This window comes from Vulpes lagopus, chromosome 5, assembly GCF_018345385.1.
Source record: "Vulpes lagopus strain Blue_001 chromosome 5, ASM1834538v1, whole genome shotgun sequence".
In the NCBI taxonomy this organism is placed as follows: Eukaryota; Metazoa; Chordata; class Mammalia; order Carnivora; family Canidae; genus Vulpes; species Vulpes lagopus.
In genome coordinates this window covers 3196216-3222369 of record NC_054828.1, presented here as the reverse complement: position 1 = coordinate 3222369, position 26154 = coordinate 3196216, and the positions used below count along the sequence as shown (strand labels likewise).

The 26154-nt window shown below is 48.2% G+C and overlaps 1 protein-coding gene across 2 annotated transcripts in view; it reads left to right on the top strand.

Annotated features, from left to right (window-relative positions):
• The window catches only part of TBC1D22A (TBC1 domain family member 22A), a 339052-nt gene that overhangs the window by 82870 nt on the left and 230028 nt on the right, over positions 1-26154 (top strand). For both annotated transcript variants that reach the window (XM_041754866.1, XM_041754865.1), the window contains exons 5-7: positions 8900-8970; positions 20554-20682; positions 24110-24172. In XM_041754866.1, the coding sequence (XP_041610800.1) occupies positions 8900-8970; positions 20554-20682; positions 24110-24172 (263 nt within the window). The remainder of the gene's footprint in view (positions 1-8899; positions 8971-20553; positions 20683-24109; positions 24173-26154) is intronic.

The window sequence follows — 26154 nt, the reverse complement described above, 5'->3', positions numbered from 1 at the left end:
CTGACCAAATGCTTTAATTTAGAAATCAGTCTTGCAATTAGATGCCCAGGAAATTCTTGAATATTTGGAAATTTGTCAGCATACTTAGAAATAACTCATGGATCAAAGAAATCACAAGGAAAATGAGAATCTGTTTTGACTTAAATGATAATGACAAAACATATGAAAATCTGTGTGCTGCTGGTGAAACAGTGCTTTGAAGGAAGTTTATATCTTTAAATGTGTATCTTAGAAAGGAATAAAGGCTTCAAATCAATGATCAAAGCTTCCACTTTAAGAACCTAGGAAAAGACGAGGAAATTAAATGAAACCAAGTAAAAGAGAAATAAAACAAGGGTGGAAATTAATAAATTGGAAAATGGATAAATAGGAGGAAGAATCAACAGAATCTGAAGTTAATTTTTTGTGAAGATCAGTAAACACTTCTAGTTAGATTTGATCATTGGAAAAAAAAGAGAAGACACAAATTGCGGTATCAGAAATGAAAAACACCACTACAGACCTAGAGATATTAAGAAGATAATAAGGGCATATTGTGGGATGCTTGGGTGCCTCATTGGTTGAGCGCCTGCCTTTGGGTCAGAATGTGACCCCGGGGTCCTGAGATCAAGTCCTGCATCGGGCTCCCTGCATGGAGCCTGCTTCTCCCTCTGCCTGTGTCTCTGCCTCTCTCTGTGTCTCTCATGAATAAATACAATAAAATCATTAAAAAAAAGTAAGGACATATTATTTGCAAATTTATGCCAATAAATTGAAGAACTGACATGAAATGATCATATTCCTTGAAACATGTGACCTAATAAAATGGATACCAAAAGAAAGCGAAAACCTTAATATCCCTATGCCAATTAAAAAACTTTCTTTTTAAGATTGATTTATTTTTTGGATAGAGACAGTGTGTGCATGTGCATAAATAAGAGTAGGGGGAGGGGTAGAGGGAGAGAATTGGAAGCAGATTCCCTGCTGAGTGTGGAGCCAGATGTGGGGCTTGATCTCAGACCCTGAGATCATTACTTGGGTGGAAATCACAAGTCCAAGTGCCCCCTAAAAAACATTTGTAATAAAAAAACCTCCAAGGGCGCCAGGGTAGGTCAGTTGGTTAAGCATCTGATTCCTGATTTTTGGCTCAGGTCATGATCTCTGGGTTCTGAGATTGAGCCCTGCATCGGGCTCTGTGCTCAGTGAGGGCTCTGCTTAAGGATTTCTTTCCCTCTCCTTCTGTTCCTGTTCTCTCTCCCTATATATATATATATTTTTTTTTTTTTAAAGCCTGCACACAAGAAAAATATCAGGGTCAGATGGTTTCCTAGCAAATTCCATTACATATTTAAAGAAGAAATAATACCAGTTCTTCAAAAGATGTCTCGGGAAAGAAAGGAGGAGAAAACCTTAGCTCATTTTTTGCAGGCCCCATAACCGTAATACCAAAACCTTACAAAGACATTGGCAAGGAAAAGAAGCTAGAGACCAATATCCCTGATGAGTATAGATAAAAACAGTTCTTTAAAAATATGTTAGTTGACTTTGGCTTTAACCATGAAAGATTAGCTGCCAAAGGACTTGCTCTCCTGTTTGTAAACAGAAACTTGGATCATATATGTGAAACAACTGTTTCTAGGCCTTGTGTCACTGGCGGTGCAGAACTGTGGTCCCTGGGAGAAGGGAAATATGCAAGGTGAACTTCTCATTTACTTCTGTTTACTCTTGAAAGTTGTTTTCAGGCTGCTGCACAGAAAGGGAGCAGAAACTGAACCTGGTGAATCTGAGACAGAGCGTATGGAGCACAGTGCTGGAGAGCAGAGTGTTCCACAGAGATAGAGCCCGCATACCTGCAGAGGGGCCCCATTGAGTCCTTGGCAGAGCGCTGGCCTATTCATGAGTGGGTGAAAGATTCTGGGGCAGGGGAAAGCATCCCCAGGAAGCAGTAAGTTGAATCATCCCCGGAGCTCACAGAGGCATGGCTGCCGGGTGTTGTTGACCATCACCTGCTGTAGGAACTGGGAACTGGAAATTGGCTCTCTCTTGAGTCCCACATCAGGGTAATGTGGGAGCTGAATGTGGGCAAAAGCCTGTGTGCTCAGGACCTGAGGACTCTGCAGGGACCCAATGCAGGAGAAGCATGTTCTGAAGAAGATCCAGCACCCACACTCGCTGTGGGAACTGTGTGCCAGAGGCTGGTGAACAAGGCATAGGAGAAGTTGGGGGAGGAGACCCCTTTCTCCTTTAATGTCCCTCCTTCACTCTGGACTGAGAAAGATGACATCATGCCAGCCAGCCAAGGAGAAGTATTTACAAGACTCAGTTCCATTATCACAGAGGCCGTAAATTGATAACTGGTACATCTGGCATTCAATTAAAAAAAAAAAATCACAGGCATGCAATGAAACAGGAAATATGACCTAGAATTGGGAGAAAAATCTATCATTAGAAGCAGATCAGATTATGAACAACTCAATAAAGAGATGGGTAAAAGATTTCAAGATAAGTATCATAGAAGGTATAGAAATGGCCAGTAAGCACATGAAAATCTGATTACACTCAATATCATTAGTCATCACAGAATTGCTAATTAAAATTGTAAAGAGATACCTTTGACACTTGCTAGAATGGCTAAAATAAAAGACTAACAGCACTGAATTTTGACCAGGATGTGAGGCACTTGAAGCTTTTATACATTACTGGTGGGAAGTGTAAAATGATACAACCGTTTTGAAGGACCATGTGGCAGTTGGTAAATACGTATCTGTCATACAACCCAGCAATTCTACTCCTTTATGTTTGCCTGATAGAAATGAAAACATAGATTCACAAAACATAAGATCATAAGAATGGTCATAGCTGCTTTTCAATCATGAAAGCTTGTGAATAACCCAGCTACCTGTGACTGTGTAAGCATATTGTGATGTATTCATAGCCTAGATTAGTATTTCTGCTTGTGAAGAATAAACCACTGTACATGCAACATTATGACTCTGACATATTATGAGCAAAGGAAGAAGAATACAAGCAAGTACAATCTATATGTACTATTTATATGGATTTTAACATCAGGCAGAGATAATCTATGGTGATAGATATCAGAAGGTGTTAACTTGGAGTGAGGGTAAAGAATTACAGAAAAGGGTGATAGAAATGTTCTGCATCTTGTTTGGGGGAGAGGTGGCTACATTCATTCTTTCACTGCCTACAAATTGTATGTCAGTTAAAAAATATGACGCTCCATCCCTGCCTCTCCCCCAAAAGACACCACATCTAGGAGTAGAGGAAAGAACTGGATGTTCTTTTCTTCAGCATTTACTGCCAGGCTATTGCAAGGCTCTGCCTCAGGATGCAAAGGAACAGAATCATGGCATCCGATCTGCAGGAGCTTATAAGCCACTTCTGGGAGGTGAGATTGATGCTCAGACACAGCACTGTAGGGTGGGCGTTTAGGTGAGCTGGCCCCAGATGTTCTGGCACTCACAGAAGAGGGAATTGGGTGAGGCCTGGAGTTTTCAGGAAGGCTTCATAGATTTGGCAGAGGTTGAGCTGGGCCTGGAAGGTTGCGTGGATTTTGAAAAATTGGAGGTAAAGTTGGAGATGCCACAGGAATTTGTAGCTCTGTAGGAACATAATAGGGTATACAATGAAAGGTACTTCTTCCATTGCCCTTCAGCCATTCTCTGGATCCCTCCTCCAAGGCTGACTATGTTTCCAGGTTCCACTGTACACTTACAGAAATACTCAGTGTGGGACATCTGGGTGGTTTAGTTGGTTGAGCATTTGACCCTTGATTTTGGCTCAAGTCATGATCTCAGGGTCCTGAAATTGAGCCCCAAGTCAAGCTCAGTGGTCAGCATGGAGTCTACTTGTCCCTCTCCCTTTGCTCTGTCCCCTCCCTGCTATCTCTCTGTTATAAATAAAATCTTAAAAAAAAAAAAAAAAGAAATAGTGCATCTGTACTCTCCTTGCTCTTGTTCTGTCTTCACAGACTTATTCCATACCCACCCAGAAAGGCATCCATTCTTTTCCATGGTGGTGTTATAGTCCAATGTGTGGATGTAATGGTGTTTTAATCATCTCTCTATTAATGGACGCTCTGATTGTTTCTAGTTTTTCTTATGACAAGGCTCAAATGAATACCCTATGAATAACCCCTTACAAATGTCCCTGTGGAACAGATTTCTTCAAGTGAAGTTGCCTCTCAAATGTTATATACCTTTACAATTTGACCAACAAAGGGGCACCTGGGTGGCTCAATTGGTTAAGCATCCGATTCTTGGTTTTAACTCAGGTCTTGATCTCAGGGTCATGAGTTCGAGCCCTGCGTTAGGCTCCATGCTGGGTGTGGAGCCTACTTAAAAAAAAAGAAAACAGAAACAATTTGACCAAGAAAAAGTTCTGTTCATATGCACTCAGACCAGACTTGTAAGAGAGTGGCTCTTCACCCACAGTCTCATCAATACTGAGTATTATTCATTTAAAATTTTATTCAATTTGTGACAGATTTCTTGTTCTACTGATGTAGTTATTTAATCACCATTGAGAGTATGTGTGTGTCTATTTTTTGTGCATTTGTTAGCTATTTCTAGTTCCTCTTCTGTGAATTTTCCATTTTTGTATAGGTTGGTCATTCTTTTGTACGTGTTCTTTATATATTAGTGATGTTAGTCTTTTTGTATTGTATGTTAACACATTTTTCAAGTCTCTCATTTTTGTTTTTAAAGATTTTATTATTTGAGAGAGATGGAGAGAGAGAGAGAGAGAGAGAGAGAGAGAGAGAGCACAAGTCGGGGTGAGGGGCAGAAGGAGAAGGAGAGGGAGAAGCAGACTCCCTGTTGAGTGGGGAGCCAGATGCAGGGCTCAGTCTCAGAACCCCGGGATCATGACCTGAGCCAAAGGCAGATGCTTTACTGACTGAGCCACCCAAGCGCCCCATATCCGTCATTTTTTTTTTCTTTAACATTATAGTGGTTTTCGCCAGAGTCCTTTCAAACTTTTTATATAATTAGTTTGTTAACCTTATTTATAGTTCTGAGGTTTGTGACTTGCCTGAAGGCCTTTCTCCCATCTGAAAATAACATAATATTCCTCTGTATTTTCTTATAGTATTTTTTATCTTTCCTTTACACATGCATGCATACACACATGCACATACATGTACACATACTCCATTTAGGTCTTTGGCGCTTTAATCATTTGGAAATAGGTTTTCATGGTAAGATACTGGAAATAGCACTTTAATCATATGGTGCTTTAATCATATGGAAATAGGTTTTCATGGTCTGATTTCCTTTTCTGAAAAATAGGTGCTGTATCGTTTGGACACCATTGGCTGATGGCCCCTTGATTTGAAATGCTGTTGTAATCATAACTGTGCAGGGTTGATGTGAGCCATTCATCTGTTACATCCATCTGTCTGCTTAGTCTCACTGCTAGAACCCTGGGGTCTTAAGTACCGTAGATCTCTTACAAATTTGCTTATCTGGTAGTGCAAGTCCTCTCACACTATTCTTTTTGGAAATTTTATTGGCTGTTTTTATGCATTTGCTCTTTCAGGTGAGCTTAGTGTCAACTTATCAGGTTTCAGAACATGCATGGTATATCCCACTGGGATTTTATTGGCTTTACGTTGAACTCAAAGAATTTTTTTTTATTTTTATTTTTAAAATTTTTTATTTATTTATGATAGTCACAGAGAGAGAGAGAGGCAAAGACACAGGCAGAGGGAGAAGCAGGCTCCATGCACCGGGAGCCCGATGTGGGATTCGATCCCGGGTCTCCAGGATCGCGCCCTGGGCCAAAGGCAAGCGCCGAACCACTGCGCCACCCAGGGATCCCCGAACTCAAAGAATTTTTAAGTGGCAGTTGATAGCATTGTAGTGTTGAAGCTAGATCCAGTGGTACATGCTTGCTTACTGCTCTTCTTTCACATCGAGCCACTGTCACCTCTGCACTGGGCTGCAGAAGCAGCCCATCAAGTGTCTCGTTGGGACCACTGGCCCCTCTGATCCCTTTTTCTCACTGAGACCAGGGCTTTGCCTTAGCAGTTCACAGGGCTGAGAATATCCCCCTCCAGCCCCTCTTCCCGCAGATTTCTCCTCATCTGTGGGTCTTTTCTCAGTTATCATTTCCTCAAGAAAACCTTCCCTGCTAGGTAAACATTCTTTCCCCCATTGCATTTCCCAGCCTTACTTCTTCTGAGTCCAGTTGTAATTTTACATTTGCTTTGGGTTCTCTGAGCACAGGGCTGGGTGTGCTGTTCCCTCATGTCATGCCCTCTGCCTGCCCAGCGCCCAGCCCTGAGGCGGTGCTCCTGAGTACCAGCTCTTGCCAGTGAGCTTGGGGTTTTCCTCTGTGTCTTCATGTCTCTAAGCAAAACCTTCACAGTATTCCTCATATGGTAGTGGCCAATTTTTGTTAAGCTTATGCCTGTAACCTTTTCTGTTTATTTGGCTGCTGGTGGGGAGAAGCTCTTGGTTTCGGGTTGTTCTTGTATCTTCCTGCTGAACTCAGGCCTCATTGCTGCACCTCCTTCTTGGCTTCCTCTTCAGGCTGGTTGGTGCCGGATAGTGCAGCAGCCCCAGCCTCCTCTCGGACCCTACAGCCTGCAGAGGAGGCATAGAGGGTGTGTCCCCAGAAGATTTCTGAAGAGCAAGGAGGGGCTTTCTTCTCAGCAGCCCCCAGCTAATTTGCTGTCTTCTTTGCAGCTCGGTTGGGGTCCCAGGCCTGTTGTGGAGTCCCTCCCAGGTGAGGGCAAGCCTTAGCTCTGCAACAATCAGTCAGTTCCAACTTCAGAGTGGTGGGTTCAACTTCCCCCCAGGCTGACTCCTCTTGTTACCAGGGCTGCCAGGGTGGGGGTGGGTGGATTGTCACTTTATACAACCCGGATTCTGCTAGAAAGGTGGAGGGACAAACAGGCCCTGGACATCTATCAGAATGATCCTGTGACTTTCCCATCAATCCAGTTTAACACCTTGATAAAGCTACAAGATTTCCTGGTGCAGAGCCATTCTTCTGTTCCTGGAGTAAACTGTACATACTATTCTTTGAACATTGGGTTGTGTTTTGATCTGTGCGGATTTTGTTTTGGATCTTTTGTCCATATTCATGAGTGAGATTGGTCTGTGTCACACGAAGCCTTTTTACTAATGGAAGTTAATAGAGTGGAGAGATTCTGGGATGTGAAGGTCATTCAGTTCCTGGGCCACTGTGGCTGCGTCACTAAGCTCTCTGAGCCTGCTCCTCATTCACACGGTGGGGACAGCCCTGATGAGCTCAGGCTGCCATGCGGAGCGAATAGTGTCCGTGAAGGTGCCTGGTTAATGCTAAAGCTGGCACACTCAGAACTTCGGACACACACCCCCGGCACCATGTTTGTGAGTTTCCTCCATGAGGAGACAGGTTCGGAAAACACAATGGAGATTTCTCTCGGCTTTCTTCATATAAACCATAATCAGAAAACCAGCCTTGTGCGGGAGGAGAGGCCCTGGGAACATGATGGTAAACATTACATTATTGGTGTTCAGATATTAGGTTCCTGCTTTTCATAATATCCTCAGGGTGCGGGGGAAGATTCGATATTTTCTGAGATTCTGCTGTAAAGCGCAAGTTATTGCCGGTACCATCGCCCAATTATTCTGTACTTATTTTACTTAGACTGTAGTAATTGGAAAAAGATTAGATGTCAGGACTTTGTATTTTGTTGATTATATTACCAAAGTCTCTTTAATCGTTTCTTTTATTCCTAGTATTAATCATGAGCTCCTAGCTGTTAGGAGAAGAGCCTAATGGTGGATTCCTAACTTAAAGGAAAGAAATAATTACTTCAGTTTCAGTGGGATTGACTGAGTGTTGATATACTTGTAAATTGAAACGTGTTCTCTAGCCATTCGGGGCTAGAGAGACATCGGGGAGACACAGAAGGTCCTACGGAATTCAGAGACCCATCTCCTCACCCCCCAGCCCCTGCTTGCCCTCTACTGCCCTGGGGAGGCTCTGCACCGGGCTCCTGGCTCCTCTGCTCCTGGCTGGCCCTGGCCCTCTGTGACCTTCCCACCTGTGGGTCTTTGTGAAGGCAGCAGTGACTTGTACTAGTCCACCTTGAAGACCGTCTTGTCTTTTTTTTTTTTTTTTTTTTTAATTATTATTTATTTATGATAGTCACAGAGAGAGAGAGAGAGAGAGAGAGAGGCAGAGACACAGGCAGAGGGAGAAGCAGGCCCCATGCACCGGGAGCCCGATGTGGGATTCGATCCCGGGTCTCCAGGATCGCGCCCTGGGCCAAAGGCAGGCGCCGAACCGCTGCGCCACCCAGGGATCCCCCCGTCTTGTCTTTGATGTGTATAAGTAACCTGGCTACACCCTTGATCAGTGCTGTGTGAGCACACACTTATCTCCATTAAATAATCTCTTTCAAAAGCAGTCCTGAGCAGAGCTCCTCCTATTCATAGGCAATGAATGGGGAGAGTGAGGCAGGATGCAGGAAAGAAGGGAGTCCTGGGAGGGCGGTGGAGGTGGGGACAGGTGGTGGTGGTGGTGGCAGAGGGAGAGAAATAGTGATAAGGAACAAGGGAGGGAGCGTGTGGAGGGGAGCCCCCGCTTTGGGCTGCACTGCTTCCTGGAGGGAGGTGTGTGGCACCTCACCTGTCTCAGGGTGGCTCTGGGGACACTTGCCATGCATTTAGCAGAGGTGCACTCTATATGGCTTAAATGTAGGCAGGTGACAAAGTGGAGGTAACTCCGTGTCTCGTATGTTGTGAACAATCAGTATCAGAAATCTTTATCACTTAAGTTCATTCTGGTTTCACTCCTGGGGCCCCCTCCTGCCAGGAACACTGATGAGATATGTCAAAGCCCCATGGCGAGTCCACTAACCGTTTGTAAACCCTGTTTTCTTTGTCTTCTTTGTTGCCAACAGAGGAATTACGCAAGTTGAGCTGGTCTGGAATTCCTAAGCTGGTTCGCCCCATCACCTGGAAGCTTCTCTCAGTAAGTCTCTGCGGGCCTGCTCATCAGCTTGGCCTGGCCCGGAGTGTGGCCCGTCAGCCGTGGCCCAGGCAGGCACCCGGTTTTTGCAGCAGTGAGCAGGGCCTTTGCCTGAGCTAAGGTGACATTTTCCATCCTTTGCTTAATTTCAAGCTTGGTTTGACAAGGCTGGCAGAGAATGAGGAGAAGTAATTATTTATGACAGCTGTATTCTTTTTCTCTGATTTTATTATTCTAAAAATCTTTGTAATATTTTCAAACCTGTGATAAAGGATCCAGCACAGACTATTTCAGTGCTTAAGAATCCATCACAGCAAAATATGTTTGACCAATTTCTTTCTTTTTTTTTTTTTTCTTTTAATGTACTTTAGTAGCCATGTTAGGGGGAGAAGTTGGTGCTAAAAGTATCTGTGATTCTGTGATGGAGGCTGTGGTTCTGGGTTCCTCCTCCCTAAACTGCCCACTGTGGAACTCCTGGAGGGCATCGGGTGGGCAGGTGGGGCAGCTGTAGCACACTCCCTGGTACTTCCCTCGGGTTGGTATCAGAAGTGAGCTTGGTCCTGCTCAAAACTTTGGGGTAGTTTGTAGACTGTCTTCTCCTTTATCCCTTTTTAAATTATTTTTGTTGCTAAATCAGTAAAGAACTCTAAGTGTTCACTCTAAATTGGGTCTGACTTTCAGTATTTAAAAGACTGTTTCTTGCTAATGAGTCTTAATAAATTTGTAGCTTAGTACCTCGTAATCCTAAATGCAGATGCCGTTCTCAACAGTGAATATTTATAGATTAAATATTCTCTTGCAATTAAAATTAGACCTGCTACAATTGCTTATATTTCTGTTTGGTGTCTGTTATTTTAAGCATTTGTATCTACATTTCCAAATGTCCTCTAGGATAGGTTACAAGCTTTTTAGATGGAACTGTAGGACATTCTTACGAAAATACGCTTAAAACCTTCTAGTGCAGTTTTGTATTTGTTAAGGCTGTGCTGCCTCTGGGTGGAGAGCCCTCCTGAGTTGTTTCACCCTGTTCCTTTCCTTTGGTTCTTGGTCTGTGTCCGTTGTAGCTGAGCTACCCTGTGTGTGCTGCACAGGGCCTGGCTTGGCAGGCACGTGACCTGGGCTTCAGTGGGCAGAGGAGTGGAACAGGGAGGAGGCAGGGGCTCCACTTTGTTGGTTTGAATGGGAAGGAGGGTGTAGGTGGGTAGAGTCTGTAACCAGGAATGTTGGGGATGCGAAGGAAAGATCATTCAGGCTTCTCAGGTACATGTACTTGCGTGACCCGTTAACTGATCACAGGGACTCCTTGCCCAGACACAGAGATGAATGAGGTCCTTGCCCTCCCCATCAGGAGGAACTGGGTCAAGTCATCCTGCTCAGTGGGATGCACGGGGTGCAGGGGAGGGCAGGGCAGCAGCAGAGCAGCAGCGTGCGATGCCGAGGACGGACAGCCCCTTCCCAGGGTTGGCAGGTGCTACAGGTGGGAGGCTGGGGACTGGGAAGGACAGAGGTGAACTTGGTGGTTCTGGACCCCTTTAGTTTAGGTGTGGATTGATAGATGAGTTAAAAAAAAGTGTTGGCATCAGTGAGCAAAGCCTGTCTGTCTAGAGTTGGGGAGAGCACTTAGGAGGGGAGGGTTGGTTTCAGGGCAGGGTGCCTACCCATGTGGATGGCAGGCCAGGCTCCTTGGTGAAGGTGGGATGCTTCTGGAGCATCTTGAAGGGTGTGTCAGTGTCCTCAGGTCGGGGAGATGGGGAGGGTGTATGGCCTGGGGGATGCAGCTGGGGTTGGAGGGAGAGCTGGTTCCCCAGGAATGGCAGGTGGACTGCTTGGATTAGGGAGGGGTGGGGAGCCAGGGGTAGCTGGGGACCAGGAGCAGGCCAGCACCTGCAGGAGTTGAATGAGGTGGGCAGGGGGATGGGGATGGGATGGCTGTTTCTGGAGCGGGAAGGCCGGAGTCTCTTCACAGGTCTCTTGGCTAGTGCCTTTATTCATTTGATCAGTATTTCTTGAGCAATTTTCTGTGTCTCTGGCACTGTGTCTGGTGCTGGGAGATAAGAAGGGAAGTGGATCAAGTCCCTGTCCCTCATGGGACCTGCAGAAAACAGAGGGGGTCCCTGCCTTCCTTGGTCTCCCCCAGGAGAGACTGGGATTTCATCCATTCTCTCAGGAGTCAAGATCCCCAGGGAACTGCTCACCCTGTGTCTCTTCCTGTACTTTTTTGCTCGTTTCACAGTATCTGTTGAGTGCTTGCTGTGTGCTGGGCTGTGCACGTGCGAGAGATCCCTGCAGAAGTGGTGGTCTCTGGCTGCCGAGCTGCAGGAGCAGTTAGGTTGGTATCACAACCAGGGCCTGGCAGGAGGTGGGAGAGTGTGCCTGTTGAAAGGAGGGGGTGCACAGCCAGGACAGAAAACTGGGCAGGGGAGGAGGGGCTAGAGGCTGCAGGAGTGGGGGTGGGTGGGACTCGGCCTGCTGTAGTGGGACACTGGTTGGTTCTTTGGGGCTGGACTCCTCATTCAGGGGACACATGCTCCTCGTTTCTTCACCATGCTCTGGGCTGGAGTAGTAGTCTCACCCCAGCCTTCAGGTGCCCCCAGACAGCCTGGAGAGACAGGCTCGTGCACATTCTGCACGGTGCTCTATGCCCCGGAGGTAAGATGGGCTCTGGGCATCCAGGGGAAGGGAACCACCAGGTTGAGGGGTGCTAGTCAAACATGGGCATGGCCGGGGCGGGGGGGAGGGAAAGGAGGTCAGAATTGAGGGGCCATCATCTCCTTTCCCCTAAACATTGACCCAGGAGCTGCCTTGTGAGCCTCACCTTGCCTCCTGGTTACTCCCAAGGAGACAGCTGAAGCATGTTTTCTGTAGCTGAAGAGTTGGCGAGCACCGTGAAGGATGCTAATCATTTATTTCTGGCTCAGCGAGTGTTTCCCTTGCATCTGCCCTCAGCCACCAGGCCCTTTGCGAGTGCTGGGTCACAGAGGAATCTTGGAACATGGTGGGGAGAAAACCCAGCAGGCATGTCAGGGCCATGGGGGTGTGGAGAAGGGTCCCCCAAGTGAAGGCCACCTCCCTGAATCCCAGGCTTCACATTCCACTCTCCTGGGAAGCTTTTGCAGATACTGGGGTCTGGGCCCACAGAGCAGATTGGAGCCTTGGGGTAGACTGAGGCATCGGGGTTTGTACCAGTTCCAGCCAACGCTAGGCTGAGCAAGGGTGAGGGTAGTAAGGACGTGATGGCTTTGGGCTTTGGGCTGCCCTCTTGACCTGTGTTTTTTTCATCTTGGGTGCACGTTAGTGGTGCCTGGGAAACTAGGTGTCTGGAGTCCACAGGGATTCTCACATGTGGCCAGGTTGGGTTCCACGTGGGACAGCAGGGCATGCACGGACCAGCCGGGAGACAGGACCGACTGGAAGCAGCATGCCTGGGCTGAGGTGCCTGGGCTTGACTGAGAGGGTAGTGCCCCAGAGGCTCAATGGCGTGGGTGAGGCTGACTCCGGCCCTGCCTGTCGCTTCCGGGACCCTGAACCCAGGGACCGCGGAGAATCTGTCATTTGTCCTGTTGAAGAAGACAACTAAAGCTGCACTTGAATATGAATCTACTTCAAGACCTGGCAAACTAATGACTTCTTCCCCCAGTATGTTAACGATTTGTCATTAACGTGATCCTGGTGGTCTGTTGAAGAGCCCTATTCTTAATGGATGAGTAAGAAATGCTCCTTTAATGAAGAAAGATGGAAAACTTGGCTCCTGTCATTTACGGAGGACTAACATATACTCTAGTCTAGGACATATCGTTAAACCACCATTAATGCTGTTTAACATTTAAATTCCATGCAAGCATGGCAGTAATTTTTTAAAAATTAGCACTGTAGAAAATCGTATTTTTGGCCCACTTAGTAATAACTATTTCAGAAACATTGAACAAAAACTAATTAAACATTGAACATTTATGTTACTGAGCAGAATGGTTACAAGTGATAAGTGAGGTGCTGGCGTCACCCTGTCTTCTTGAGGTGTGTCAAGGTAGGTTCGCACGTAAACCCACAGGAGGGAGCCACTTGATGCGTGTGTCACTGGGACAATTTTATATAAGTATATGCAGGTATTATTGTTTTATGTTTATGATTAGTGTTTTTATAGCATGCTAATACGGCAATTAAGTTTTCTGTAGTTCTGTCATTTAAAATTCATTGCATACTTGAATATATTTCGTTTGCATAATTTCCAGTCTGGCTTAATTATCTGAAGGCCCCAACTTGCATATGTGTGTTTTCCTTTAGGAATGGGAGTGTCAGGAGTGTGTTGGGAGCGGGGGAGGCTTTTTATTGCCTGGTTCCCATTATGGCATGCTGCCTTTTAGAATTTCTCTTTTAAGAAGTGAAGTTAAAATCTGGGAGTAGGGGAATGTGTGAATCCTCGTTCACAGTCAGTAAGAGCCCTTCAGTGGCTCGGGGTGGGATTGATGGACGGCAGCCCACGAGGCTCCCTGGTTGCCCCACTGGGCCAGATCGAAGGTGGGCCCTGGCCTGGCACACGGGGCCTCCCCGTTGGCTGCCGCACATGTCCACGCTCCTCACTGCATGTGCTCTGGCCTCTCCCAGGCAGCCTGGACACGCTGCCTGGTGCACTCGATGTAGTTGGGTGACTTTTCTTAGGGCATCTGCCCTGTTTCTCTTCCCCGCCTTGTTCTCCAACACTGGTGCCCACCCCAAACCAGCCCTAACCAAGCCCAGAACCGGATGCTTACTGGTGCTTACTTGTCACGTGGCAGCGCAGACCCCCAGGGCCATGGCCCTCCTTGGGGCATGGTGGTATTGTTGCACGTCGCGTTGGCACATTCATTGTTCAGCAGGTCTGCGTCGGGTGTCTGTGGTGTGCTCGCAGCACTCTGGGGGAGGAGCAGCTGTGAGCACAGCGTGGGGACGCCCGCCCTGCGGAGCTCGTGGTCCTGGTCCCGGGGTCGCCTAGAGCAGGTGCCTGGGCGGCAGGAGTGCAGGGGCCCGGGGGAGGTGCGCTGCCGGCCGCTGCACCCCTGGAGGAGACGTGCGCCGAGGGCAGCACGTGTGCCTGCGCCTTGGGCTGCAGGTTGCTGAGTGCCAGCCACGAAGCGCACGAGCCCTGGCACAGGCAGTGGGCAGGCCCGATGCTGCGGGGGCAGACGCTCAGGAGACAGCATGGTGCTGAGGACACTGCCGCGGGCCCTCGAGCACAGACCCGAAGAGCTTGGGGGCCGGCCCCGCTGCTGGGGTCAGGCGCTGGCCCCGCTGCTCCGCTCCTGCATCTGGCCCAGGGCGGTGTTTGCTGAGCCTATGTGGAGGCCAGAGCCTCAGGCCCAGGGAGTTTGCAGAGGTCCTGAACCTGAGAGCCAGGGGCCGGCAGCCGTGCGGGGAGGGCGTCCGCCTCTGTGCAGGGGCGTGATAGAAGCCTTGGCAGCTGCTGGAGCTCAGTGCGGGGCTGCGCTCAGCATCTCTACCTCCCGGTGTTGAGCCCAGGGTCTGAGCGTCCAAGGGTCTGATGGCCCAGGACATGCGTGGAGCTCAGGGAACAGTGTGTGTGGTGTACTGTGGTGTAGTGTGGTGTGGTGTGGTGTGTAGATGACTCCACAGGGCAGGGTCGTGTTGTCTGAGTGTCTGTGACTTGAGCAGGTGCTTCTGCAGAGGGCGGGGAGGCAGCGGGCCTAGGCTCTGGCTGCAGCGTGCCCTCAGGCCCTGTAACCCTGGGCACCTTAACGAAACTCCTGAGCCTTTTCCTCTTCTGTGAACAGAATGACGTCAGCTCGTCCACAAAGCACGGTTGGAGGCGCTGCTGTCCGTAGCTCATGCCTGGTGAGCAGCCGGCCCTTCACCTACTCAGCCTGTGGCCGTAGCCGCGTCAGGACAAGTGTTTTTTTTCTCTGGAGATGTTGGGGCCTGGAGGTAGCAGTAAAGTCAGGGGCACTGGTGGATCCTCCTGGTCCCCGGGTGGGTTGTCTCTGAAGCCTTTACTGTCGTGATGAGGCCAGGTCCTCCGTCAGGTGTGACCAGTGCCTGGAGTGGTAGCCCCCCAGCAGGGACAGGGCCGGGTTCCCCACAGGGAGGGCGCCCCGCCCCGTGTTGGGTGCTGCACCAGATATTCTGGGTGGTGCTGGCTGCAGAGGCCTGCTGGTGGATGTGCTCAGGTGGGGGACTCATGGAGCCCGCACAGCAGGCGGAAGACACTCGGACACGTACACTCGGAGGCTGGTTCTTGTTTTTGTCACTGTTGTAATTAATGAGAATCGATCTGCCCTTCGGGAGATTAGCAATCTCTCATCTGATCAGAAGATAGAGGCGAATTCCCAGTGGTAGGAGCTCTGACTGGTTGAGCTGTGAGTGTGAGTCAGCTGGACCCTCCAATGCGTGTGCTGCTTTCTCACCTCTTCTGATGAACTGAACACGTGTCAGGGCAGGTGCTCCTCAGGGGGGCCTGTCCTCAGTGCTGGTGAAACCTGTGACCCGGGTTGGCCCCTTCCTGGCGGGGATGCTTGGGAATAAGGCATCAGGAGCCTTCACTATATCTAGTTTCTCCTTGAATGAATAGTTGACTTGTGGGGATTTTACGTCAGGAAGGAATCAGTTGTGGCTCACTGCCATGCACCTTAGCATGCTGGACCATGAGAAAGAGAGTCCCAGCCTTCAGAGATAGGGGGAAGGTAGGTATAAATACATGCATGTATGGACACACATGACCTTCAGGATCAGTGTTGAAGAGCCTGGTTGGCAAACTTTCTGGAAAGGACTAGCTAGCAGGGTCTCAGCGTGTCACACGGTGTGCTTTGTGCCTGCTCAGCTGTGCCCAGTGGAACAGAAGCAGCCCCACGCAGTTAGCACACAGTCGGCGTGGCCAAGGTGTAGCCAAGTGTTACTCCCAGCGATGCGTGGCAGGCTGGCGTGTGCTGGGCTAACCACAGCTGGGGTCCGGGCATGGTTTTAAGGTGAAATGCGTGGGCACGGAATGTTGGATAAAGGACATTTTCTTACAAAGGATACGAGAAGGACTAATCATAAAACATTAATTAAAGACGCTCCATTAAAGTTAGGAACTTGTCTTCATCAAAAGACATCATTAATGGGGAGAAAAGGCAAGGCAAGCGGGGAAGAGGAGATGCTCACAGAGGACTCAGATGCAGATGAGCCTGGGAGAGGGAGGTGACCTTAGGGAAAACGGGGCTACACTTGTACACACATTAGGCACTTGCATGCACTTCCGTGGGAGGGTCATCACTTTGGAAAATTCTGCAGCAGGGCCTGTGAAAGGGAAGCGCGGCCAGGGGTCCTCCTTCTTGGTACATACCTAACAAGATGCGTATATATGCCACGATGGACAGGAACAGGAGTGTTTATAACAGAGAGCGGGAACAGTCCAAATGTCAACAGTAGAATGGATTTTGTACATGGGAACACGCAGCAGTGAAAATCGGCTACTCTTAACATGTTACAGAATTGAATGAATTTTTCAAATGTCATGTTGAGTTTAAGCAGCCAGACAGAAAAGATGATTCCCTTTATACAAAATTCAGAAATAGACAAAATTTACCCCAGTGTTAGCAGTCAGGGACTTAGGTGCAGGGAGGAGGTGAAGGACAGTGATTGGGGGGCTTCTAGGGGGCCTCAACTGGGTCAGTTTGTGATAATATCTCACACTTTTTAGATGAGTGTGTGCACATATACTCTGTTTCAATATTTATTAAGAAGCTTAACTGGTATGACCCCAGTTTGTTAAAGCAAATGTATGCGAGAGTGTAATCGATGATATAATAGATGTTCATAGAAATGCCTCAAGGAAGATAAAGAACAGATGTGCTCATACATCTGGAAAGATGTGGCTGGGTTCAGACCCATCTCATCGTCAAGGCTGGCTGCTGAGCTCAGTGCTCCATCAACTCAGATCTTCACGGTGGATCTGCAGCCCACGGTTCTCCACGTGATCAGGGTGGCTGACACAGCTCCAGTCTCTGCATGTTCTCTTTTATTATTATTATTATTGTTAAAATATTTATTATTTGAGAGAGAGAGAGAGAGAATGGGTACATGAGCTGGTGGGAGGGCAGAGGGAGAGGGAGAGAGAGAATCTTAAGCAGGCTCTCTGCTGAGTGCAGAGCCCGACCTGGGGCTCAATCCCAGGACCCTGAGATCATGACCTGAGCCTAAATCAAGAGTCAGACGCCTAACCAACTGAGCCACCCAGATGCACTTCTGGACATTCTCTTTGATTCACAGGCAGCTGCAAAAAAAGTGGCGGGCCTGGCTTTTGTGCCAGCATTGGGTCTCCTCTCTACCTCTGAGCCTGTCAGTCCCTGTGGTCAAGGGGATGGCCCATCAAGAACTGTCCTGAAGGAAGGGGATTATGGGTTGAGAACAGGGACATGTGGTTCCCAGAGGATCTTCAAGGCTCCGTTTGAACAAGGGAGCCATAGGTGTTTAGCAGCAAACACAGTGATGCTACTACAGAGGTGGGAGCATTTTATTTCATTTAAGATTTTATTTATTTATTTATTTGAGAGAGAGAGAGGAGCAGAGGGAGAGGGACAAGCACACTCTGTGCTGAGTATGGAGCCTGATATGGGGTTTGATCCCAGGAGCCTGAGATTATGACCTGAGCTGAAATCAAGGGTCGGATGCTTAACCAACTGAGCCACCCAGGCGCCCCAGACGCGAGAGCATTTTAAAAGGCAGAAAGTACCATATAGGATATATTTGTTCATCCATTCACATGCTTCATCATACATGGAATCACTTAATAAAAATTTGGCTGCCATGTGGCTGGCCCAGTGAGGGGCTGGCCCCGAGGGAGTCACATGCCAGGTGCTACTGGAGCTCTGAGTGACCAGCCCCACCTTGGGTGTACTGCAGTTCAAGCCTCCTGATGAAGTACCGTGGAAGAGATGCTTGAGCGATGAGCAGGAGGTAGCCAGGTAAAGCTTTAAAACATTAAGAGAAGAAGCAAGGAGAAAATCTTTCTTATATAGAAGAAGCACTAAATGTAAAAGAAAAAGTTTACAAGTTTGGAGATCATAGAAATTTTAAACTTCTGCTCTTTGAGACAAAAAGACAGACCACAGATTAGGAAAATATAATTGTAACATGTAAGTTGTGTCTAGAATACAGAACCTTAAAACTCACTGGAAACACAAACAACCTGATTTAAAAAAAAGGGCAAAAAATTTGAACGGACACTTCACCAAAGAAGAGAAGCAGTGGCGGATGGGTACATGGAAACATGTTCAACGTCATTAATTGGTAGGGACATGCAGTGAAAACTGTTTAATAGAATGGCTAATATTTTTTTTAAAGAATTTTTAAAGAGATCTTTTTATTTATTTTATTTTTATTTTTTTAAAGATTGTATTTATTTATTCATGAGAGACACAGAGAGAGGCAGAGACACAGACAGAGGGAGAAGCAGGCTCCCTGCAGGGAGCCCCGTGTGGGACTTGATCCCATGACCCTGGGATCCTGCCCTGAGCCAAAGGCAGATGCTCAACCACTGAGCCACCCACCAGTCCCTTAAGAGATCTTTTAAAAAGATCTCTTTAAGATCACTTTAAAATCTTTAAAAAAGATTTTATTAGAAATTTTTTTTGAGGGGGTGTCTTTATTATTTTTTCTCCAAATTTTAAAATTCCAGTTAATTAACATATAGTGCAATATTGGTTTTAGGAGTAGAATTTCGTGTTTCATCCCTTACATACAATACCTTATAGTGCTCATCATGACAAATGCCCTTCTTCGTGCTCGACACCCATCTAGCCCGCCCCTTCAACCCTCAATTTGTTCTCTATTATTATGAGTCTGTCTCTTTTTAAAATGATTTTATTTATTAGAGAGAGAGAGAGGGAGAGCACAAACAGGGGGAGGGACAGGCAGAGGGAAGGGAGAAGCAGACTTCCCGCTGAGCAGGAAGCCCAACGTGGGGTTCTATCCCAGGACCCTGAGATCTTGACCTGAACTGAAGGCAAACACGTCACCGACTGAGCCCCCAAGGCACTCCTGTTAAGCATCTCTAATGATTTGCTTCCCTTTCTCTCTTTTTTTCTCCTTCCCATGTATTCATCTATTTGGTTTCCTAAATTCCACATGTTAAGTGAAATCACATGGTAGTTGTCTAAAGATTTTATTTTATTTTTTAAAGTAATCTTTATACACAGCATGGGGCTTGAACTTGCAACCCCGAGATCAAGAGTTGTGTGCTCCACTGGCTGAGCCAGCCTCGAAGCCCCAGACTGGCTCATGATGTTTAAACACGGCCAATACTAAGCATCAGGGAGGGTGTGGAGCATTTGGGATTCTCATACACTGTTAGTTGGAATGTGAAACCATATGCTCACTTTGTAGAAGGTCTGGCAGTTTTGTAGGAGGCTAAACACGCAACTGCACGGTGCCCCAGTAAGTCCCCTCCTAGGTGTTTAACTGGGAGGAATCAAAGTGCATAGCCATAAAAACCTTGTACGAGAATATTTATAACAAGCTTTATTCATAATAGCCCCAAAGTAGCAACAACCCAGATGTTCAGCAACCAGGTCATGACCCAACAAACTGCTACATCCGAACCATGTGATACTACTCAGTAAGCAAAGGAAGTAACTGCTGGTTCACACTTCAGCCTGCACAGATCACAAAGATAGTAGTAGGCCAAGTGAAAACCACATGTGGGTCCCCAAATGATTCCGTGTGCATGACGTCTAGGCCAGGCCTCAGTGTGCTCCCTGGTGAGGGGCCGGGCAGCTCCCTGGGCTCTCAAGGTTCAGAGCGTGGAGATGGCCTGCCCTGGGCCCAGGGTGGGTTTGGGGGTGATAGGAGTGCTCTGTGGCTTCACTGGGGGGGTGGTGTAGGGAACAGCTGTGTACCCTTGTCCAGTGTCACGGAGCTGTTTACTTAAAAGAGGTATATTTTATGTGTGATATGTCAATAATGTTGATTTAAAAAGTAGAAACAAAAATAAAAAAGCATCCAAAACACCAAGCAGCGTGGCCCTGGAGTCTGGGCTCTTCAAGACCACCTGGACCTGCCCACCTTTCTGGATTTGAGTTCACTTTATGTCCTGGGGCTACAGCTGCCAGGTGCCCAGCAGTGTTCAGAGAGAGGAGAACATTTGCATAAGTGACTATATGTATGTGGGTGCATGTATATTGTGTATGTGCATGTGCATACATGTATGTGCACACACCTCTGTATATGTTGTGTGTATGTGCAAACCACACGTATGTTCTGTTGTCATAAGAGCATGCAGACTTCTGAATTCTTGAGGCACGTGAGGCATTTAGAGTGAGGGCTGGTCTCAGCCCTGCTCTGGGAGAGCATGAGGTACCAGCCTGCCGGGGGGCTTCGTTCTGACTCCCACTGGATGACCCCGAGGCAGGTGTGGCTGGCTTAGCGAAGGCCACGTGTGTCTGAGCACGAGCCCCTGTTTGGTGCCCCAGAGGCCAGTTAGCTGACTTTCTTGATCTCTGTTTCTCTTTCCACAACTCATTGAGGCTCCCCCGTATCCAGTTTCATAATGCCATTCCAGACTTGGGGAATCAGCATTGACCATATACACTTTGTGTTTTTGTTCTTTTTCTCCCCCAGGGTTACCTTCCTGCCAATGTGGACCGAAGACCAGCCACTCTCCAGAGAAAACAGAAAGAATATTTTGCTTTTATTGAGCACTATTATGACTCTCGGAATGATGACGTTCACCAGGACACCTACAGACAGGTGGGCTCTCTTCCTTGTTTCATGTTATGTGAAGAACTTTAACTTGGTGATGATAGGTAGGAGGAAGTATTTTCTCTAGCATGTCCCTAATTGGGTCACACATTAGTATTTTCTGATAAAAAATGAGAATAAAAAATGGTGTGCTTCTAATAGTAGTAGTTTGCTTATCTCTGGTTCTTTCTACAAGAGTGAAAGGGTGTTTTTAATTGGAGTTGCAAAACGGATGCCTGTGATCCCTTGCCAGCACCCTGAGACCTGGCTGAGGAGCAGGGAGCGCCTCTTGTCTCAGTGAGCTGCTATCTGGCCTGCAGGCTCAGGAGCAGGCACTTGGCTAGGTCGATCCGAGGAGAGTCCCTGTGGCCTTTGTGGGCACTGGACCCCCTGCAGCCCTGGGAGATGGGGTTTAGATGGAAGAGAGCTGTGCTGGTTTGTTGGACTCGGGGGCATGCAGTTTGGTCCATAGCAACATGTGTGGCCACTTTATTGTTTCTGCTGTTTAGTTTAATACAAAATGTGTATAATTATGGCTTCTTGAATAGTCCATTGACAGACGGTGTGTATAATGGGGAAAGTACTTAAAACTGATTTACAGTCACAGTACATTCAGAATTTTCTGTTAGAATAGCTCTTTGAGGGCTTTGTGATTCTGTCTTTGTTATATGTGAGAATTCAGTATGGTTGGTGATACACACATTCATTCATTGATTTATTGTGCTGCATTTAAACAGAAAGGTAGTTCTCAGCTGGTAGCCCTGCCTTCTGTTTCTGAAATCAACCTCTGACTTTCCTGAGACATGTCAGTACCAAATACTTCCTTTTGGAAATCCCTCTTCTGGGTGAAGGAGCCTTGCTGAATTTTTCTGACTCAGATGTGGGCTAGCCACGTCTCTGTCATTCTGGTATAGATCTGTTAGAGAGGGCTGAAGACAGGCCTTCCCTCTGATTGATAACCAGAGGTCCTTTAAAGTTCATGGATTCTGGGAGAATGTCTTCTTCGTGGATGGGGTGCGGGAGCTGGGGAGGAGGACTGTCCTTCAGAGTGAGGCCCAGGAAAGGGCAGGAACCCGCCTCTGTTGCCTCCTGCGGCGGGGCCCCTCCGCCTCTGGCTCATCCTCAGCCTCGCCTCGGTGGCTCCTAGGGCACAAGAAACTGATTTGAGAGGGATTGCACTTGGATTTAGGTGGGGAAATATCAGCTTACCTGATTTATTTTTCCACCTCACTAATTTTAGGGAATGGGCCAATTTGGTATTGGTTTGACTGTGTTTCTCATGAATTTTCATTCAATGAAAAGACTTCCAGAGGATGACACTAGCATCTATCTATAAGATTTACCAAACTGTATTCTATTATGAATTTCATAAGGGAAAGTTAATTAAAAAGGGGTTACATGCATCTTTATTCAGTTACTATGATAGGTAATAAAAAGTCTCCATATTATTACGAATTCCCAGAATGTTTCTACATTAACAGAGCTGAGACAAGCGTAGCCCACAGCAGTTCTGTTGGCCCGCTTGCTTTGCTGCCAGCAGACCCGCCTCCTGGAGGTGCACCCCATGCTGTCTAGCTGCCACGCTTTCAGACACGCTGCCCTGTCCAGGCAGAGTCTGGTCTGGTGTGGGACTCGGGCACCCTGGTGTCTCCCTGCTGCCCACCCTGGGCGGCTGCCCCGCCGTCACACACCGCCAGGAGGCCGCAGGAGTGCGGGCCTGCGCTCATGCCCTCGTGTCCTCTGGCATCTGCTTAAGTGTCTGGTGGAAGACGTCATGCCCAGAGCCACAGAGTTGGTCTGATGAAAGATTCATCCAGTGTGTCCTCCCTCCTCTGGGAGTTGTGGTCTCCTCTGCATGCTAGTCCTATACATGGGGAGCAGGCGGCCTGGAGGGGCACACACAGCCGTCTGGGTCAGCCTTGTGCAGCACCCCCTCTCAGGTTGGACCTCCTCCTCCCGTTGGCACAGACGATGGCGGGTATTAGTTATGGTGCCTGTTGTCCCATCCACCCAGAAGACACACGACAGGCAGCTCTTCTGTAAGAGGGGACAGATGTGTGCCTGCCAGAGTGTGATGGCAGGGGAGCAGTGTTCTGGGGACAGCCTGGTGCAGGAGGTGAGATCAGCACTGTGCGCCCCTCCCTCCCAGCACTGCTGCGCACAGGCCTCCTTCACACACTGGGCCGCAGGCACATCTCCCTCAGTTCCTCCCTGTGTTGCTTGCAGGGCTTGGGGCTGATTATTTCCCATGCTGCTCTCCTCCGGCTCCTTCCCTCTCATTCTCCTTCCCACTATCCTTCTCTTCTGCCCACAGTCCGTGCTTCCCGAGTGCTGAGTCCACCGGCCCCTGGCTCCCTCCTGGTTCTCTCGCCAGGCTGGGTGCCGCTCATCCTAGTTTCTGGGTTGTCACCTGACGGAAGAGCCCCAGGCCGGAGCCCGTTAGTGGGGAAGCAGCCCCAACCCCTTGGAACGGTGCGGTTGGCGGGGCTTCTCAGGCTGTGTATTCTCCTGTGTGCTCTTCACCAGTAACCCTTGGAGGGAGGTGGCAGGCACCTTCTAGACAAGGACGCTGGCCCCAGGACCTTAGTGATGTCACCAAGACTGTAGTGCTGGTGAGGCAGGGGAAGGACATTGTCCTGGGCTTGTGGACAGTAGGATCCTCGTGGTCATGTGCAAAGACGGGGGAACGGACCTGAATCGTAGACTCCCACTTGGCATTAAAATGTGCACGTCTTCCTTCAGCCTTCTTGGGCCTTTTCCTGGGTGATGGGGTGGCCAGTGGGGGTGTTCATGTGGGATGTTGGGAGCCAGCCTATGATGCCAGCTCAAGCCCTGAACGCTCTTGCTTGGCCGCGGCTTGAACCTTCAGGGTGTGCGTTTGTCTGCAGCATGGGGACTTCATGATGACTCTCACATCAGGCGGTGGCCAAGCTGGGCTCAGCCGACACCAGCAGAGGTGTTTAAGTGCTTCCTTTGAGGAGCGCCCTGGATCCTCATGGGCTCTGTGAAGCGGAGAAGAAAGTGGCCTGGGCACCCAGAAGAAGCTGTCACAGCCGAGGACTTGTACACTATCGATGCACCTGAATTGCTTCCCCGTGTCGGAGGCTGGAAATCAATGTTTACTAATTGCTATGGATTATGTTGCTAAATAGCTGAGGGCTGCTCTCTTCCTCATCGCTCAGCAGCAGCTGCTAGGTTGGGAGGTGCCAGGCAAGCCTCCACACTGGGACTGGGGGAGGCCCACTCAGGTGGAACCTGCCGCCTCCTCTGGAGCCGAACTCAGCGACATAAGGAATTTGTGTTTTCAGCCAGAGCGGGAGCAGGTTGAAGTCCAGAGCGGATTCATCGCTGTTACTAAGTATTGCTGTTTTAATCACATGCTTATGATGACATTTGCCATCTTGTAAAATAATACATCTTTCTCCTGCATCTCCAGATCCACATCGACATCCCTCGAATGAGTCCAGAAGCATTGATACTTCAGCCCAAAGTGACAGAGGTAAGAGCTAATCTGGAAATTCCTATTGAGGTTGTTTCCCTCTGTTGGGGTGGTGGGTTTCCACGGGACTAGTGAGATGGTTGGTGCAGTCGGGGTGCTTTACCCATAGCAGGTTGGGGTAGCTTATTCTTAAAATATTTTGTGTGTCATATGGATGCATATAGAAGGTACAGGTGTGTGTCCTTAGAGCGTATGCTTGTGTCCACCCCCACCTGAGGACTGAGAACTCCACTCACATTGGACCCGTGGTGCTGGGGCTGCTCACGGTTCTTACCCTGTTCTTGGAGGGCCCCCAGGACCTGACCAGCCTCCTGGCTCTGTGATTCCTCATGCCCTCAGCATGTGTTGTGTGGTGTTGTGGCAAGTTCAGATCAAGGCCGCAGTCGGGCCACATCCTTCCCTGGTACCCTCATCCCTCTGCAGCTTGTGTTTTTCCTCCACTTTATTTTTTAAGCTTCACCTAATCTGTGTGTCCGGTTGTCTAATATCCCCTCGTTTAAATATGGCACATTTTCTGCAGCCTTTCTCCTGTTGTTGGCATTTGGGTCGTGTCTCACATTTTGCAATAAGGACCTTCAGGGACGTTCACGCAGGTGCCCACAGACAAGGGTTTCTCCTGGGCACTGCCGAAGGAGTGAAGTGGTTGTGTGGTGGGGTGTGAGCCTGTTGAGCCTACAAGATGGTGTCAGCATGCTCCCACGCGGGCTATGCCTGTGGAGTGTTGGAGTCCTGTGCTCCATGTCCCCGCCAGTTCCTGTGGTCCCTGGACTTTCCACTTCTTGTCCCTCTGGTGGGTTTTCCTGTCATGGCCATCATTTCTCTGGTTACTGGTGGTGATGAGCATCTTTACCTTTATTTATGGGCTCCTGTGTTCCCTCTCCAGGGAGATGCTTATTTCCATCTTTTGCCCATTTTTCTTTTGGTTTGTTTATCTAATTTTTTATTGGCTGCCAATCTTCATGTGTTAGGGTTTCTAAATCTTTGTCAGTTTGCCTGTCACACGTGTCCTCTTCTACTCTGTGGCCGCTGCTGACTCCCTGCTTGGTGGCGGTTGATACCAGAAGGTCTTCGTTTCAGCGTGGTTGAACTTCTCCTGTCTCTTAAGAACTCTCCTACACATACTTCACGCAGCTCTTCTCCCGTATTCTCTTCTGAAAGTTTTAACCTTTGCCCCCCACCCTGGTGTGTGTCATCCATCTGTCCCTGCCAGCCGCTCACCATGTGAGGGAGGAATCTGGTGAACTTGCCCGTGCAGTGACCTGCTGGCCCGGCCTCCTGTCTGCCTAGGCGTCCCTTCTGGTGTTTGTCCTTCTCATGCTCACACACGTTTCCAGGTTCTCTGTCTTGTCCCACAGTTCAGGGTGTCTTCCCTCAACACCACAACTGCCAGTGAATTTGGCCGCACCCTGAGTGTCCCTGTGCGGGCGGGGGCCTCAGGCCCGTGCGCTCCCACCTGGTCCTCATGGGCAGACGACCCTGTATTTGTGTTCACCATCCGCTGGCTTTGTGCTGGGAGCTGCACCGCATCTGGAGACCAGTTAGGGAGGATGGACATCTTCATGAAACCCAGTCTCCGTTGTTGCGAACATGTGGGTCCTCCATATCCTAGGCCGTTTGTCGTGCCTTTCAGTGTAGTTTTAAAATGTGCTCCATAAAAAAAAAAATATGTCCCTTATTAGATTTATTCTTAGTTATCATATTTTGTTGTTATTGTAAGCAATATCTCTTTAAAATCGAATTTTTTTTTTACTGTTTGAAATATTTGTTTTGCATCTTGAGTGCTCCTGTAAATGCACTTTTAAACTTTGCTATCTCTTGTACATTTAGTAAGTTTGTTGAACAAATTTCCTGGATTGTGAAAGCAAAAGCACTTCTAGATTGTAGAACACAAAAGGAGAAAATTAGTTTTCCACAGAAGTAGTCATTTTGAGACACTTCCGTTTGATTGTCTTTTTCAAGAGTTGTATTTACTGTATCTGGAA